This window comes from Haemorhous mexicanus, chromosome 17, assembly GCF_027477595.1.
Source record: "Haemorhous mexicanus isolate bHaeMex1 chromosome 17, bHaeMex1.pri, whole genome shotgun sequence".
NCBI classification, from domain to species: domain Eukaryota; kingdom Metazoa; phylum Chordata; class Aves; order Passeriformes; family Fringillidae; genus Haemorhous; species Haemorhous mexicanus.
This window is the reverse complement of record NC_082357.1, coordinates 8,725,091-8,738,734: the sequence shown is the minus strand read 5'-3', so window position 1 is coordinate 8,738,734 and position 13,644 is coordinate 8,725,091. Positions and strand designations below refer to the sequence as shown.

General features: G+C 43.7%; 1 protein-coding gene across 1 annotated transcript; it reads left to right on the top strand.

Moving 5' to 3' along the window:
- Positions 1–367: 367 nt before the first annotated feature.
- Positions 368–9,574, top strand: COQ7 (coenzyme Q7, hydroxylase). Its single transcript, XM_059861660.1, has 6 exons — positions 368–447; positions 614–804; positions 1,227–1,341; positions 1,450–1,589; positions 3,519–3,587; positions 4,287–9,574. The coding sequence occupies exons 1-6, from the start codon at positions 378–380 to the stop codon at positions 4,362–4,364; spliced, it is 663 nt and encodes a 220-aa protein (XP_059717643.1). The 5' UTR covers positions 368–377; the 3' UTR covers positions 4,365–9,574.
- Positions 9,575–13,644: the final 4,070 nt, after the last annotated feature.

Here is a 13,644-nt window from a genome sequence, read left to right as displayed (position 1 = left end):
TGGGGGCCGCCCTGGGCCTGCCTCAGCGCCGCTCCCGCCCCGCCCCGCCCTCAGCTCCCGCCCCGCCCTCAGCTCCCGCCCCGCCCTCAGCGCCGCTCCCGCCCCGCCCTCAGCGCCGCTCCCGCCCCGCCCCGCCCTCAGCTCCCGCCCCGCCCTCAGCTCCCGCCCCGCCCTCAGCGCCGCTCCCGCCCCGCCCTCAACTCCCGCCCCGCCCTCAGCGCCGCTCCCGCGGCAGTTCCCGCCTCACCCGCCAGGGGCCGCCCCTTGTTCCCATGGCAACCACGCCGCGGGCTTTGAGTGACAGCTGCGCTGCCCAGTGCGGTGCCAATCAGAATCGTGCCCGGGCGGCGCGCGGTGATGACGTAGCGCTCGGCACGATGGCGGCGGCCGTGGCCCCGGTACTGCGGTGCTCGCTGCTGCAGCGCCGGCCCCTCCGCTGCGGGCCGGGTACGGGCTCGGCTCCGCTCCGCTCCCTGCCCGCCCCTCAGGCCCTAGCGGCGCTCCCCAGGGCCGCCTCAGGACGTTCGGCTCCGCGGGCGGGAGCGCCCACCCGCCCGTCCCGGACGGGGACCGGGCAGCGGCGGAGCTCGCATCACCTTTGTCTCTCCGGCAGGTCTGCGGCCCGTGGCCGGCGCAGGGGCCGCCCTCAGGCCGTGCAGCTCGCGGGTGGCGCAGGAGGGCATCAACAAGCCCGTCATAGACCGCATCATCCGCGTGGACCATGCGGGGGAGTACGGGGCCAACCGCATCTATGCGGGGCAAATGGCCGTGCTGGGCAGGTCGGCCGTGGGACCCGTCATCCAGGTGAGCCATCCCCGCGCCTCTGCTCCGTTTGCGTGTGGGTAACAGCGTCCGGGGAATGGCGAAACATCGTAGCCTTCATGGCAAGATTATTATCCAGTTTTTTCTGAGCACTTCCAAATGTGCGGGTTTATAAAGAGCGGTGGGAGTACTTGGTAAGGGAGTTACCGATGCTGGAGTTGCTGTAGTGTTGTCCTATTTTGCAAATGTTTTTATGTTACCTTCATATAACTGTTCTCTCTGTCCTTTTTATAACGTTCTGCACCTGCCTTTCTCCACCATTTCTTTTCTCTGATATTACATCATTGCAGTATTGCCTCAGCTATCACAGCATACGTGGCCTGACCGTTTTGGCTTTTATTAGTTTATTGGAAGTGTTTACCTCTTGTGGTTTTATGCTTCTCTGTGATCTGGCTCTTTTGCAGCAAATGTGGAATCAAGAAAAAAACCACCTGAAAAAGTTCAGTGAGCTCATGGTTGCATACAGAGTCCGACCTACTGTTTTATTGCCTTTCTGGAACGTAGCAGGTTTTGTTTTAGGTGAGTCTGGATAATTACTGTTATTGTTGTTTTGTGAAGTCTTCAGTTGTGTTAAATTATTTTGCTTCAGATTTCATTGTATTCACGTGTCTGGTACCACAATCCCAGGGGCTGGAAGTGCTTTGCTTGGGAAGAAGGGTGCAATGGCTTGCACAGTGGCTGTGGAAGAGAGTATATCAGAGCACTACAACAACCAGATCAGAACTCTGATAGAGGAGGATCCTGAAAAGTACAGAGAACTATTGCAGGTATTTAACCATGACTTAAAAGTGGTTTAATAAATTGAATTAACCAATGTGATTTAGTCTTTTAAAAATAATATGCTTTTAAAATTTACTGCGGAACTTTTTCTTCTGTCACTTAGAATGCTGAAGTCAACAGAAACTATTAAAATAAAAGAATGCTTTTTGCTTCAGCAGCACTAAATTGATCAAGCACCAAAATGAAAACATGTTGGGTTATCTTCAATATGATTTCAGTAATGCAGTGTTTCCTTTTCAACTGGGAGAATTATGCTTTAAGTTTGATTAATTTTAATTGAAATGAAGGGTCTAGAGGGGAAAAAGAAAAGGGGAAATATTGATTGCACAGTAGTTGTGTTGCACTCCTGTGGAGGCATTTCAGGTGCCTTCACGTGCTCCTTAACCTGTAGGGCCCAGAGCCACACACAGTGCTCAGGGTGAGCTTGAGGTGACCCCTCCAGCCCCTCTGCCCACCCTGTGTTTGATACAGCCAGGGTGGGGTTTGCCCTCCTGGCACTGCTGCCAGCCAGCACCCTGTTCATGTTCTAGTCCTGGATGCTCTCAGTGTGCAAGGAGCTGGTGTTTATCAGCTCTGTGAGAAAATAACTTCCCAAGCATTTTAGGTATCAAACTGGGACACGTTCCTGTCAGTGGTTGTGGGAGATGGAGCTGTTTCCACAGGCAGCATGTGGAACTGCTGCATTTCCAGCCTTGCTGGCTACCAGTGTGTTCAGATGTGCATTGTGTAACATGTAGCAAAATCTGATTTTTCCAATGTATCCCATTGTTACAGAAATTGTCTCTAAAGTAACCAGGGTTGTGCTGAGGTGTACCAGGGAAATACCACCCCTGAAGATAATGATATAATGAAATAGAGATGGCACAAAATAAAGAGAAAAATCCAGGCAGTGAGTTTACTCACAGTGCCAGTATGAGGAGAAGTAGGGGGGAACACCAAAAGCAATGCAAACCTGTTGGGCAGGGACAATGCCCAGGTGTCTGTAAGTGCTGAGCTCTTCATTAAGCAATCCTGATCATCTGCAGGCATCTCAGGAGAAAATCCTCTAAACCTTTTTGTCCCAGCTGAAAAATTAGAAGACAAACAATTGTTCTTTAGAGTATGCTAGAATGAACAAAAAAACCTGGTTAGCTTACAGGGGAACACCCTTACTGATTGGCAAGGCAGGGACCTTAATTCCTTTATTCAAATTGTCACAACAGTGTGGGGGTGTGAAACTAGTCAGTCTTAAAAGTTATGGCTATAGGGTTTTTTGAAACAGTGAAAAAAAATAGTGATATATTGTAACTATAATATTTTCTGAAAAATCCCTTCTCTGGGATTTCTTCTCCTGGGAAGCTGAGATGCCTCAGAGAAGAAAGAAAACAATTATTATCTGATTGCTTCTCCTGTGTTTTGCTACTTTAGAATGTGGTCTGGAGACTGTTTACCAACAGGTGCATGTTTGATTAGTTTCATGTGAATTGTTTTGACTTAATGACCAATCACCATCAGCTGTGTCAGACTCTGAGGAGTCAGTCATGAGTTTTTCATTAGTATCTTATTCAGCCTTCTGATGTATCCTTTCTCTATTCTTTACTATAGTTTAGTATAGCTATAATATAATAATAAATTAGCCTTATAAAAACATGGAGTCAGATTCATCAATTCCCCCTTTGTCCTGGAGACCCAGCAAATACCACAATATATTAATTAAACAACAGCTTGAACTTAAAGCCTTCTTTGGAGACTACCAGAAGAACTTCAGGTTAGGGGAATGCTGTAAATAATTCCCTTCTTGCTGAATTGGAAGTTTGAGAAGTGTTTGAGAGACCCTGGCTTGCTGTGGTGCACTCAATGGACAGCAGCATGTAGTTTTGTGTGCTGGCTGCCTTGGTTTCTGTGCAAAGCAGGCTCAGGAGCTGCTGGTTTTGCAGGTCATAAAGCAGTTCCGGGATGAGGAGCAGGAGCACCACGACATTGGGCTGGAGCACGATGCAGAAGCTGTGAGTAGAATGTTGACTAATTGTCAGTGAGGATGTGGATGTGCTGCTCTTTTCTTCCTTACTTAGAGATTGGGATGTGGCTCTTGGAGAAGCAGAAAATAAGGCTCTTTATATTCTTTCTCAAACATACATATAAAAATGTCCTGCATGTTAAAACTTTCATTTGTCTAGACCAGAACTAAATCTGTTGGAATTCATGTCAAGTGTTAAAGTGTTTTGTTTTTTTTTTTCCTAAGAGGTGTCCTCTGCAAATTTTTAGATTTTCTTTTAATTTCACTTTAAAATAAATATTTTTGATGATAATGCTAATAACTGCTATCCATACAGTGCTGGGAACTGGAGGCATCATCTTATTAGAAAGTGTGGAATGCTGAACTAAATTCTGTGCTCCCTTGGATACTGTATGGGGAATATGGGATTTCTCTCCTTTTTTTTCTCTTGACTTACATTTGTGGAATGTTCTGAATAGTTGATAAAGATAGTTATAAATATAAATAGTTGAGGGAATATTCTGAAAAGTTGATACATTTTAATTTAGTTTTCTCTAGGATTGATGAGACTGCAAACACCTGTGGGGTTTTCTTGGCATGTGTGTGTTTTTACTTTGATTTTTTTAAATGGTGCTTACTATTCATTATCACAATCTGGTTCAAGCAAAACACTTCAGTAGATGTATTTAATCTTTTATTCTTTTTACAGACACCAGCTTATTCTGTTTTGAAGACAGCCATACAACTTGGATGCAAAGCTGCAATATTTTTATCAGAAAGAATATAGTTATATTTTTCATGATAGCAGTGGCAATAAACTGTGACACAAAAGCATATGGAAATTGTGGAAGACTCAGCTATTTTATTCGGCCTTTTAAATTTTTCTGCACTAAGCACTTGATTCAGCCATCCTTTGTCACATTGAATCCCCATTTAAAAGGTATCTGTATTAAAGTCAGTTGAGCTAAATGTGAATAAAGGTGGCAGAACTGAGTCTGTGTGAACTAAACCTCCCTATTCAGAGTCTGTTCACAAGGTGGCAGCACAATATGTATATACATGGGTTTTATATACAATATTTGTGTATGGATGCACACACATAAAAATGACAAATACATTCTCTGTTGCCTTCAAATTTATGTGTACTTGAAATAAGCTGGAGCAGTTCATTTTAAAATAGTTAATACTTTTTCTGAATATTTTTCTGTTTCCAGGAAGAGTGAAATAATAGCAAGTATTTATTTTCAGTCCATCTTGAATAAAAATTGGTATTATAAGACCAGTTTTACTTAAAGACTTCTGTGTGTTTTGGGGTGGGCCTTTTTTCAAGCACAGTTCCAAATTCTTTGAGTAGAATTTTACTTACTGTATTTTTTGTTGTTGTTGTGGTGAGGGGTTTTTTTGTTGTTTTTTTGGTATTTTCTTGGGTTTGTTTGGTTTGCAGGTTTTTTTTTACCTGAGCATGTAAGGAATTGATCCCTGTCATAAAGCAGGAGGAGAGAGCAACTTTGAGCACTGTGAAATTGCATTCAGTATTCTATTAGAGCTTTCAATCTAATCTTACTTTGCTTCAGACAACATTTAATCCAGGTACATCTGAGCTTGCTTTTTTTAGTAGCTCTGTTAGTGTTTGTAGGTACTGATTGGTGTGTAATTTGACATTAAAGGCTTCTTAAAGAGAATTATTTACCCTTTATTGGTGAAGGAGCTTAGGCAGAAGGTTAAATCTTAATATAGAGAAATTCCTATTCTGTGTGATTTTGTAATGACTGTCACTTTGCATGTTCTTTAAAATTAATATCTCTCAAACTGTTGCAAGTGTCACCTTGTTAGACTCCAACTACTGATGTTATTTACTTTATTCAATCAAAGTAGCATTTGGTTCTCTGTCTGTGACTGGTTTGGAATAATGTGACTTGAGGAACTCAAAGCTACATCACAGGTTCTCAGGGACTGCAGAATCAGGAGATAACTCTGAGGGAATTATTTTACTGTCTCAGCCCCAGACAGTTGTGAGCAGTGTGTGTGAAAACTCAAGTTTGCTAAAGGTCTATCCTATTACTCTAATGCAATATCTTCCTTAATTTGGCCATTTCTCTGGACAAAACTTAGATCTAGCAGATTTCTTGCCTTCATTTCTCTAAAGTATTCAACATGCATGTGGACAACTCCCAGGTAATTTGTAGGAGAAAGGAATCAGCACAAAAGAATGATTAGCTGAAGTGGTTAAAAGGGTAACAAGTGGTGCTGGAAGCTTGTGCAGTGCAATTGTGTAAGTCACAGGCTTTAATAATTTAGTAGAAGAAGAAAAAAAGATTGCTTGATGAATAGTCCATTGTAAAGTCTTTCATACCAGGGGCAGCATGGGATGGCATCTTTTATAAGTCCATTATTGCAGGGGAGGAAGGGCAGGGCATGGTGTGTTTTCACTCAAAGCTGCATGCCCATACATACAGTGGTCTTGTGACATAAGCTGGAAACTGAGGCAGAAAGTTCCTGGTCTCTTAGCCATTACATCAGGGTTGAAAGCTGAATGAGGCATCTGGGGGGGTTTCCAGGAGAGCTGGTACTCCGCTGAAGCCTTGTATTCTCCGTGGCTGTGGTTGCAGAGATTCTCTGAAGATATCTGTGGTGTTCAGCACTGGTGGGATTGGCTTGTGACAGAGTGACAGACATGCTGATGTGATTGTCCAAGATTTGGGTGGCCCCCAAGACCATGACATACTGCAAACTTGGGGCAACAGATTTTAAGAGACAAATCTCATGTTAAATGTATTTCATTTGGCCGAGGGCTGGGAACATCAAATAGCAAGAAATTGCCATGTGAGGTCTGTGTTTGGTCATATCTGCTGTAATTGAAAGGGCTCATAGAGAGTTCTTTGTCCTCAGCAGCTGAACACATCCTGCACATTTGAGAAGGGTGTCAGACAGTAACACTGTCTCCAGCTGCAAGCATGAAATGTGAACTGAGATCAAATCTGCTTTATGCTCCTGAGCAAGATTTGTTCGTTCTTTAATGGAGCAGCAGATTTCTACCCATCCATTAAAGTGTGGGTGGGCTGTTCTGCCACTTCCAAAGCTTGTCCATTTTCCTGCTCAGTGGCAGTTTACTCTTTTTTTGTTGTTCTTTTACATAGTAAATGGAGTTGCTTTTCATTTTTTTCATGGAAAATGGACTTTTTCTTTTGTTTAAGAACCTGTTTCAGATTTTGAAAGACTAAAAAAAGTGGTAAAATGTTACAAAAGAACAGGAGGTGCTTAGTGCTGTACAATTCTATTGTACAGCAGCTGCCAGGCTGTAGTTACTTTTTTTATGTTGAGGCAGAACTAAGCTGAGTAATACCAGCCATCCCAGCAGGGGTTAATGGCAGGCAGAGGCCAAAGTATATAGCTTATACAAGTCTGTTATCATAGGAATCCTCAATGAACTCTGGTCGTGTTGACAGAGGAAGGGGAGCTTGGATCAGACAGGCTGTGAAATGCTGCATTTTCAGAACAGGGAGTGGGGAAGATGACTGGGTCTTCACTGTGCCTTTGAGCTCTGTGGCTTCCTTGTAAATGATAAAATACACACATAATTTGGGTTTTATAATATACAGTGGGATAAAATCCCCTCATAGTAGTGAGGTCTTGTTATAAGCCAGGGCTTGATCCCAATTTTCTCTTGCAGAAGCAGCTGTGTCTCTCAATGAGGAGCAGTACAGGTACCCATCTGTGTGTGTGCAGGGCTCCAGGGCTGTTACCTGCTCTGTGAGCAGCATCTCACCTCTAGAAAGAAAGCCTTGCTTTTTTCTGCAGGCAGTGCTGGGTGCGAGCTGGCCCCTGTTCTCCAAAGCTGCTCTGAGTCAGAGGTCAAGGTAACCTTTGATGGTGCTGGGAGGGCAGTGGCAGATGGTGCAGTCCCTGTGCTGAGCTCTGGGGCTGTTCTGCTCTGGCTGTGGGCACTGCAGAAGGCACGTGTGATGCCTTCAACGTGCAGCTCTGGCTGTGCCAGGACACGTTCCAGCAGCAGCCAGGCAGAAATCAAATCCCTGTGGCTGGGATTAACAAGGTGATGCTGACACCAGCTGAACAGACTTTTGTCAAGGGCATGTAGTGATAGGACAAGGGTTTATGGTTTTATGTTGATAGAGGGCAGGTTTAGATTAGATAGAAGAAATTCTCTGTGAGGGTGGTGAGGGCCTGGCACAGGTTTACAGAGAAGCTGTGGCTGCTCCATCCCTGGGAGTGTCCAAGGCCAGGTTGGATGGGGCTAGTGGAAGGTGTCCATTCCCACGGCAAAGGGCTGTGGAATGAGGTGAGCTAAGGTCCCACCCAACCCACTCTGTGATTCTGTGATTTATGATGCAAATTATCTAAAATGATACTTGGGATTGTTTGGCAGACAGCTAAATCATTGTCTGGGTTGGGCTTCATTTTTGTCTGGAGTAAATCTGTGTGGCTCACTTGAGCAAAGAGAGCTTGTGATCAGCTGAGAACGTGCCATACAGTCCCTGTGCTGGGGATGACATGGTTTGTACATCTCTATTTTTTCTTAGTATTACAGGAGTTATTTAATCTATATGCATCTGCCTTTTAACATGACTTTAGGGAAGACATAATTTCAAATGGCAGTCATTTTTTGTCACTAGCTTTGAAGTTGTGGCATGTCACTTGCATTGAATTCTGCACATATTTTTTAGCTTGGGAGGCTTAAAGGGCTGAGGCAAAAATATTGGCCAATTTAAAGGAAGAATATGTGTTATAAGGGAGGAGATTGTTCAAAGGCACTACCATTTTTCTATTTGTTACTTCAGTTTTTGTTGTGTCTGACATGAAATATCTGAATGTATTTAGGAGAATGACTGCAGCTTTGTAGTTTTACTTCCAGAGTGGCAAAACTTAGCTTGTGTTGGAGAATGCTTGCTGATTCTCTTTTTTAGAGTTGTGGGGCTGATCTAATGTTGAGTAAATGAATTGACAATTAGTTTCAGTGGGTAATGTATTTCTAAAAGCTTGACTGTGTTAGAATGAAAATTCCAGTTGTTGTTAGGTGCTTTCAATAAATGCAGCCTCCTGCTCACTTCAGGTGTTTTTGAGAAGTACCACCCTGTGCTACAGTTTTGCAGAGCAGGGGGTGGTACCTCTGTGTCCAAAATGCAGCTTATGGCAGCAGCAGTGTTTCATTGTGTTAGCATGCAGATTATTACACCTATGCTGATACTTTTAAAAATGGGGATTTTTTGGTTCTGAAAGTCTTTGTCTCACAAACTCTGGCCATGGCACTGCCTTTACTTGTGCTTGTTCTTAGCTGGAAGTAAATGATGATCTGATGGAAGCCCAGGAGTCATGCAGTGATACTTGGAAAGGAGCTCTGGAGGTCATCTTGTCCTGCCTCCTGCTGGACCCAGGACTGTGGCCAGCACTAAAGCAGGTCAGCTGTGATTTTTTCCAGACAGGTAATGAAAACCTCCAAGGAGAGAAATTTCACAGCCTCTATGGGCAGCCCAGTCTGGTCCTGTATTACCCTACCAGTGGCACTTTTTTTACTTTCCTGAACCTTCTAAGACAGTCACTGCTGCTGCTTGTTATGTCATGTAGCACCTTGGAGGAGAGTTTACCTCCACTATCTTGGAGGTCAACACCCTTTGAGTAGTTTTATGCAACTATTAATCATTCAGATTAGCTGTCCTTTCAGTGCCTGGTTCCTGAACTGGCACAGAGGAAAGGAAGAGATGCATCTGATGACCACCTTGACAGTCTCATTGTCTGCTTAAGACTTCAGGCTTCATATGTCTTCTCTCCTTGCAGGTATTTTCCACCCAACTATTTGAATGTCAGTCATTTGTTTTACAGTGTTACTTGTGCCTAGGACAGATGGATTTATTGATTTCATGTACAGGTGGGCATGTGTAGTCCAAGATATTAATGAAAGCAAGTCATACATACAGTGGGTGGTTTTCATATTTAAAATGCCTTTTCTGAACTGTAATAAAAAGATTATTTCTGGCACTAAAAGTGTTTTTCTGTTTTCTCTGTGGCTACTGGCCCAGCCTGGGCTGTCCAGGTTAGAGCAGAGGCAGCAGTGGGTGAGGGGGATTTGAATTTTCTTGCAGTTCATTTTGAAGACAAGCTCTGCCATCAGTGTTTTAGCAAGCTGTCAAGAATTTTCCCAAGCATGTGGCTTGAGGGCACCTGTATAGTCAGAGGCTGCTAACTGTATGTAAATGGATAAAATGTTTAGTGGAGTGAAAAGCCTTTGCTTATAGGTGCAGACAGACGTGCAGTGTCAAGGCAGATGACTCAGTCCTGTTGATCTTTGTTGCTATCTCTGCATTAAAGTGAGCTTCCTTTTATGCACTAGCCTATGTCTAATTTAGGGCTGTGTCTCATCTTGCTGATGATAAATTGTTTCCCCCCTCCTGTGGGGCACTGCCATGCTCCTACCAGGTCTGTGGCAGAAATACGCTGGAAATACAGTTTGAGAGGAGCTAAATCTCCCTTGTGGCTGTATTATTGCCCTAACCATACAGCACTCCTGGTATGTGAAAATGTGCTGACCTTGCTTCTTCTATGTTGGGTTTTATCCAGCAAAAGAACAGCAGCAGGATTTAAAATCACTGGTGAAATTATTCTGAAAGTGTAGCTTAATGGCTTGATTCCAGCCCTGACCTGGAAAGGTAACTGCTAGTGACAGATGAGGAGCTGTCTTCCACATCTCATCTTGTCAGCTCTCATTGTTCTAACTTTGGCAAGAAAAATGCTGTTTTCTTGAATACTTTGAAGGTGGTTTAAAGAAGACTTTAGACATGGTTGAAATGTGATTTTTTTTTTAATTAATAACTGTCCGCTTTTCAATTCCTCCCACCCAAATATCTCAGCAGTATTTGCTAATGAGAAATAATTATGTCTCAATTTTAAGTGACACAAGTGCTATTGTTTACACAAAATGTGAGAATCTTGTAAGACATGGGGCATATGCTTGGAGGGATAATGCATGAGAATCAGTTCTGCCTTCTCAGGGAGCCAAGCCTTGCAGAGGAAGATGACAGATACATGTGTTTATATATACAGACTCTAGAGCTGGCTGGGTTTGCCTATCATTTGTCATAAATGCAGAGACTCTCAGCACAGAGCACCAGTTCAGCATAAGCTGCAACATATGGTCCTCTCCAGCAGATGTGACATGAATTCCAGCACTCACTGGATGTTTCAGGCTGATGACCAGCAAGAGGATTTATCCTGGTAAGATGGAATATTCTTGAAGCTTTCCTGTGGATTGCTGCTCCATTTGGGATTTTTCCATGGACAGGGCAGAAAAAGTATGGCCTGGTTTTCAGCTTGTATCGCTGGCAGTTCACAGCTGCTGGAGCAGCTACCTGGACTCATCTGATACATTGCTTGGATATGATGTTGGAAACTCCTGGGATAAAAATGCTTACATGAAGCTATTGCTTTGGAGTGACCTGGTAGTTCATTCTTTCTTTCCAGCCGACTCATCATTCTCCACAAACTTGGTGTTGAAACAGAAATAACTCACCAAACCTGCTGGTGAAAGCCCTTTGTGTTGTTTTCTGTGACTTTCCAACCAGCAAGAAAATTCATGGTTTTATTCTTCCCTCTTTTATCTCCCTGCACTTACCAGAAATGCATGTGATACTGCTACAGCCTTTGCTTTTAGATGTGTTACAACACCCTCCATGTGTCACCTAGAACTGACCTGTAGTGAGTTAGGAATAATCAGTGGAACTCCTAACACGTTTGTCTTTCTGAGTTACTAAAAAAAAAAACCTCAAAAAACCTAAACCCAAACAGTCTAATTATCCCAGCCAAGAGAAATTAATAGAACAAATTACACACATGACCTGCATGTGTTAGGAAAACTGCATAAAACCAAGAGAAGAAGTTTGCAGAGATTTCCTAGAGATCTTCATCCACATTGTAAAACCAGTGATAAATTTCCCTGCATCTGGCAATTATTATGGCATACTCTGCCCTTACTCAGCGTTTACCCTGTTCATCTTAGGCAACACTTACTCATTCCTGAGTTCTCTCACATACCAAGATATTAATCTGCTTTTCATACAAACAGTCAATGATCTGAAATTGCTGCAGCACACCAGCACGGGCTTGATTCAGTATCTGTTTTTGTTTCCTTTCTTTTGTTTGTTGTTAGGGAGAAAGAATCCAAAGTGCATCTCTGGAGCTGCACCCATGCCCTTACTTAGCACCCCTGTGTTTAGACTTGCATGCTCTGAGGTTTTAGAAGTCACAGCCACTACCCATCTGTATTTGCCTTAAATCAAACAACTTCTTAAATGAATTTTAGGTGTTTCATTTTTCTTTGCATTCTTGGACATAAGTTGGGTCTGATTTTTCTGTGGGCTTTGCTTTCCTTGGCTTCTACAATAATTTTATAAGGTGTTGCTTACTTGAATCACATGGCCATTGCAAGTCCAGCTGTGCCCCTTGCCCAGCAGTGCCTCGCTGGGAGGCATTGCTGATTCAAGTAAGGGAGCTACACACACAACCCAAGGCTGCTCCCAAGGTAGCAAATCACAGGTGGAAGCATTATTATGACAATTGACTGGCATTATTGATGGGTTGGTGGAAGTATCTCTGCAAATGCATATCAGTGTGTGCTTCTTTATCACACAGCTCTGCTGACTCGACGAGTGGGCAATGTGCCTTGCACTCAGAGCCTGCTCACAGAGATGAGTGCTGCTATGGCCTGAGCCACTTTGGGGGGCGACTCAACTGCACCTGGAGTGCTGACAAAGGAACAGGTGGTGGCTGGAACATGCTGTAGTTGGAGCCATTTACATTTAGGGCTGGCAAGACCCTTTTACTGGCCCCATCTTCAGGCCTGCTGGGTGCTCTCCACTGGTTTTTGTAGCATGCAGAGAGCACACAGGTATTTATCTCAGACAGCTCTCAGGTATTTCTGTCCTGGACTCAAAGCCTTCCAGCCCTTCTTGGTGAGCTGCTGACCAGGGGTGAGCTTGCCCTGCTGAGCAAGAGCTGGGCTTCCCTGGAGCAGAGGAGAGGTGGTTTCATGCTGTCCCAATGATCTGCAAGCATGGCTGGAGGCCAGGAGAGGACAGCCTGTCTGCCACTGGGCTTCCACACAGAGAGCCACTGTATGCTCAGGTATGTTTTGAGCTGGATGCCTTGCCTTTTGCTGATGGATGAGGACAGGCACTAAAACTAAGTTATACATGTTTCTACTCCCTGTCTTTGATCTATGGAGAGGTTGTAAATGGACTTGTTGCCTGGCTGTTTTGGGACATAGCTATTTTTGGCAATATTCATCTACTTGGGGAGCTAAGTCAAGGGAAATAAATTAAATTAAGAACTCCATTATCACAAATAATTCATTGTTTTCTAATGTATTTAGGAGTGATATTTAAAAAATATTTATTTGGCTTATAATTCATAAGCCTGTCAAAAAACAAATCTAGAAAGAGGGTTTATTATTTATTCCAGAGCCAAAGGCTAAAGTGCTGAAATTGTGTGAACTGAAATCTTTTAGCAAGATCAGATAGAAGCCTTAGTATTTCATACTTCTTAAATGACTAAAAATCTTCCCACAGAGATGAGCTGTTGAAGCTGTGCTCCCCTCAGAGCACATCCCAGAAAAGCTGTAACCACAGCAGAGCCCAAGGTCTGGACATTTCAAGTGTATAACTTCCAATATCAAAGTGCTCTCAGAGAGAGCTTGAAATTCATGCAGCCTGAGGCAGCTCTCCCCAAGCCTCTGTCATCTGTCATGCTGTGGCAGCAGGCAGAGCAGAGAGATGGAGGGAAAAGCACATTAATATGAGGCCAGTGTTGTGCCATTTAAAGAGATGCAATCTGAGCAGAAGCTTGGTTTTGGTAAGGTTCAGTTCTTTGTTTTTCAGTCCACGCTCTTCATTCTTTGCCCACCACAGATATTCCTTTTCTGTGCTAGCCTGGGGATCAGAAAATTATTGCAGGGGTAGCTGGCATGTCTGTGCTCTGCAGCACCACAGCCACAGTCCCTAAAGAGGGAGGCTGCAATGGGCTCAAGTCTCACTGCTCCTTTAACATTTATGTCCTCCTTCAGC

What these genes read in the sequence shown, in the direction of transcription:
- COQ7 (XM_059861660.1), top strand. Translation starts at nt 378, where the DNA reads ATGGCGGCGGCCGTGGCCCCGGTACTGCGGTGCTCGCTGCTGCAGCGC. An exon ending in GCCCCTCCGCTGCGGGCCGG is followed by an intron (nt 448 to 613) that starts GTACGGGCTCGG and finishes TCTCTCCGGCAG; the next exon opens with GTCTGCGGCCCGTGGCCGGC. An exon ending in CCGTGGGACCCGTCATCCAG is followed by an intron (nt 805 to 1,226) that starts GTGAGCCATCCC and finishes GCTCTTTTGCAG; the next exon opens with CAAATGTGGAATCAAGAAAA.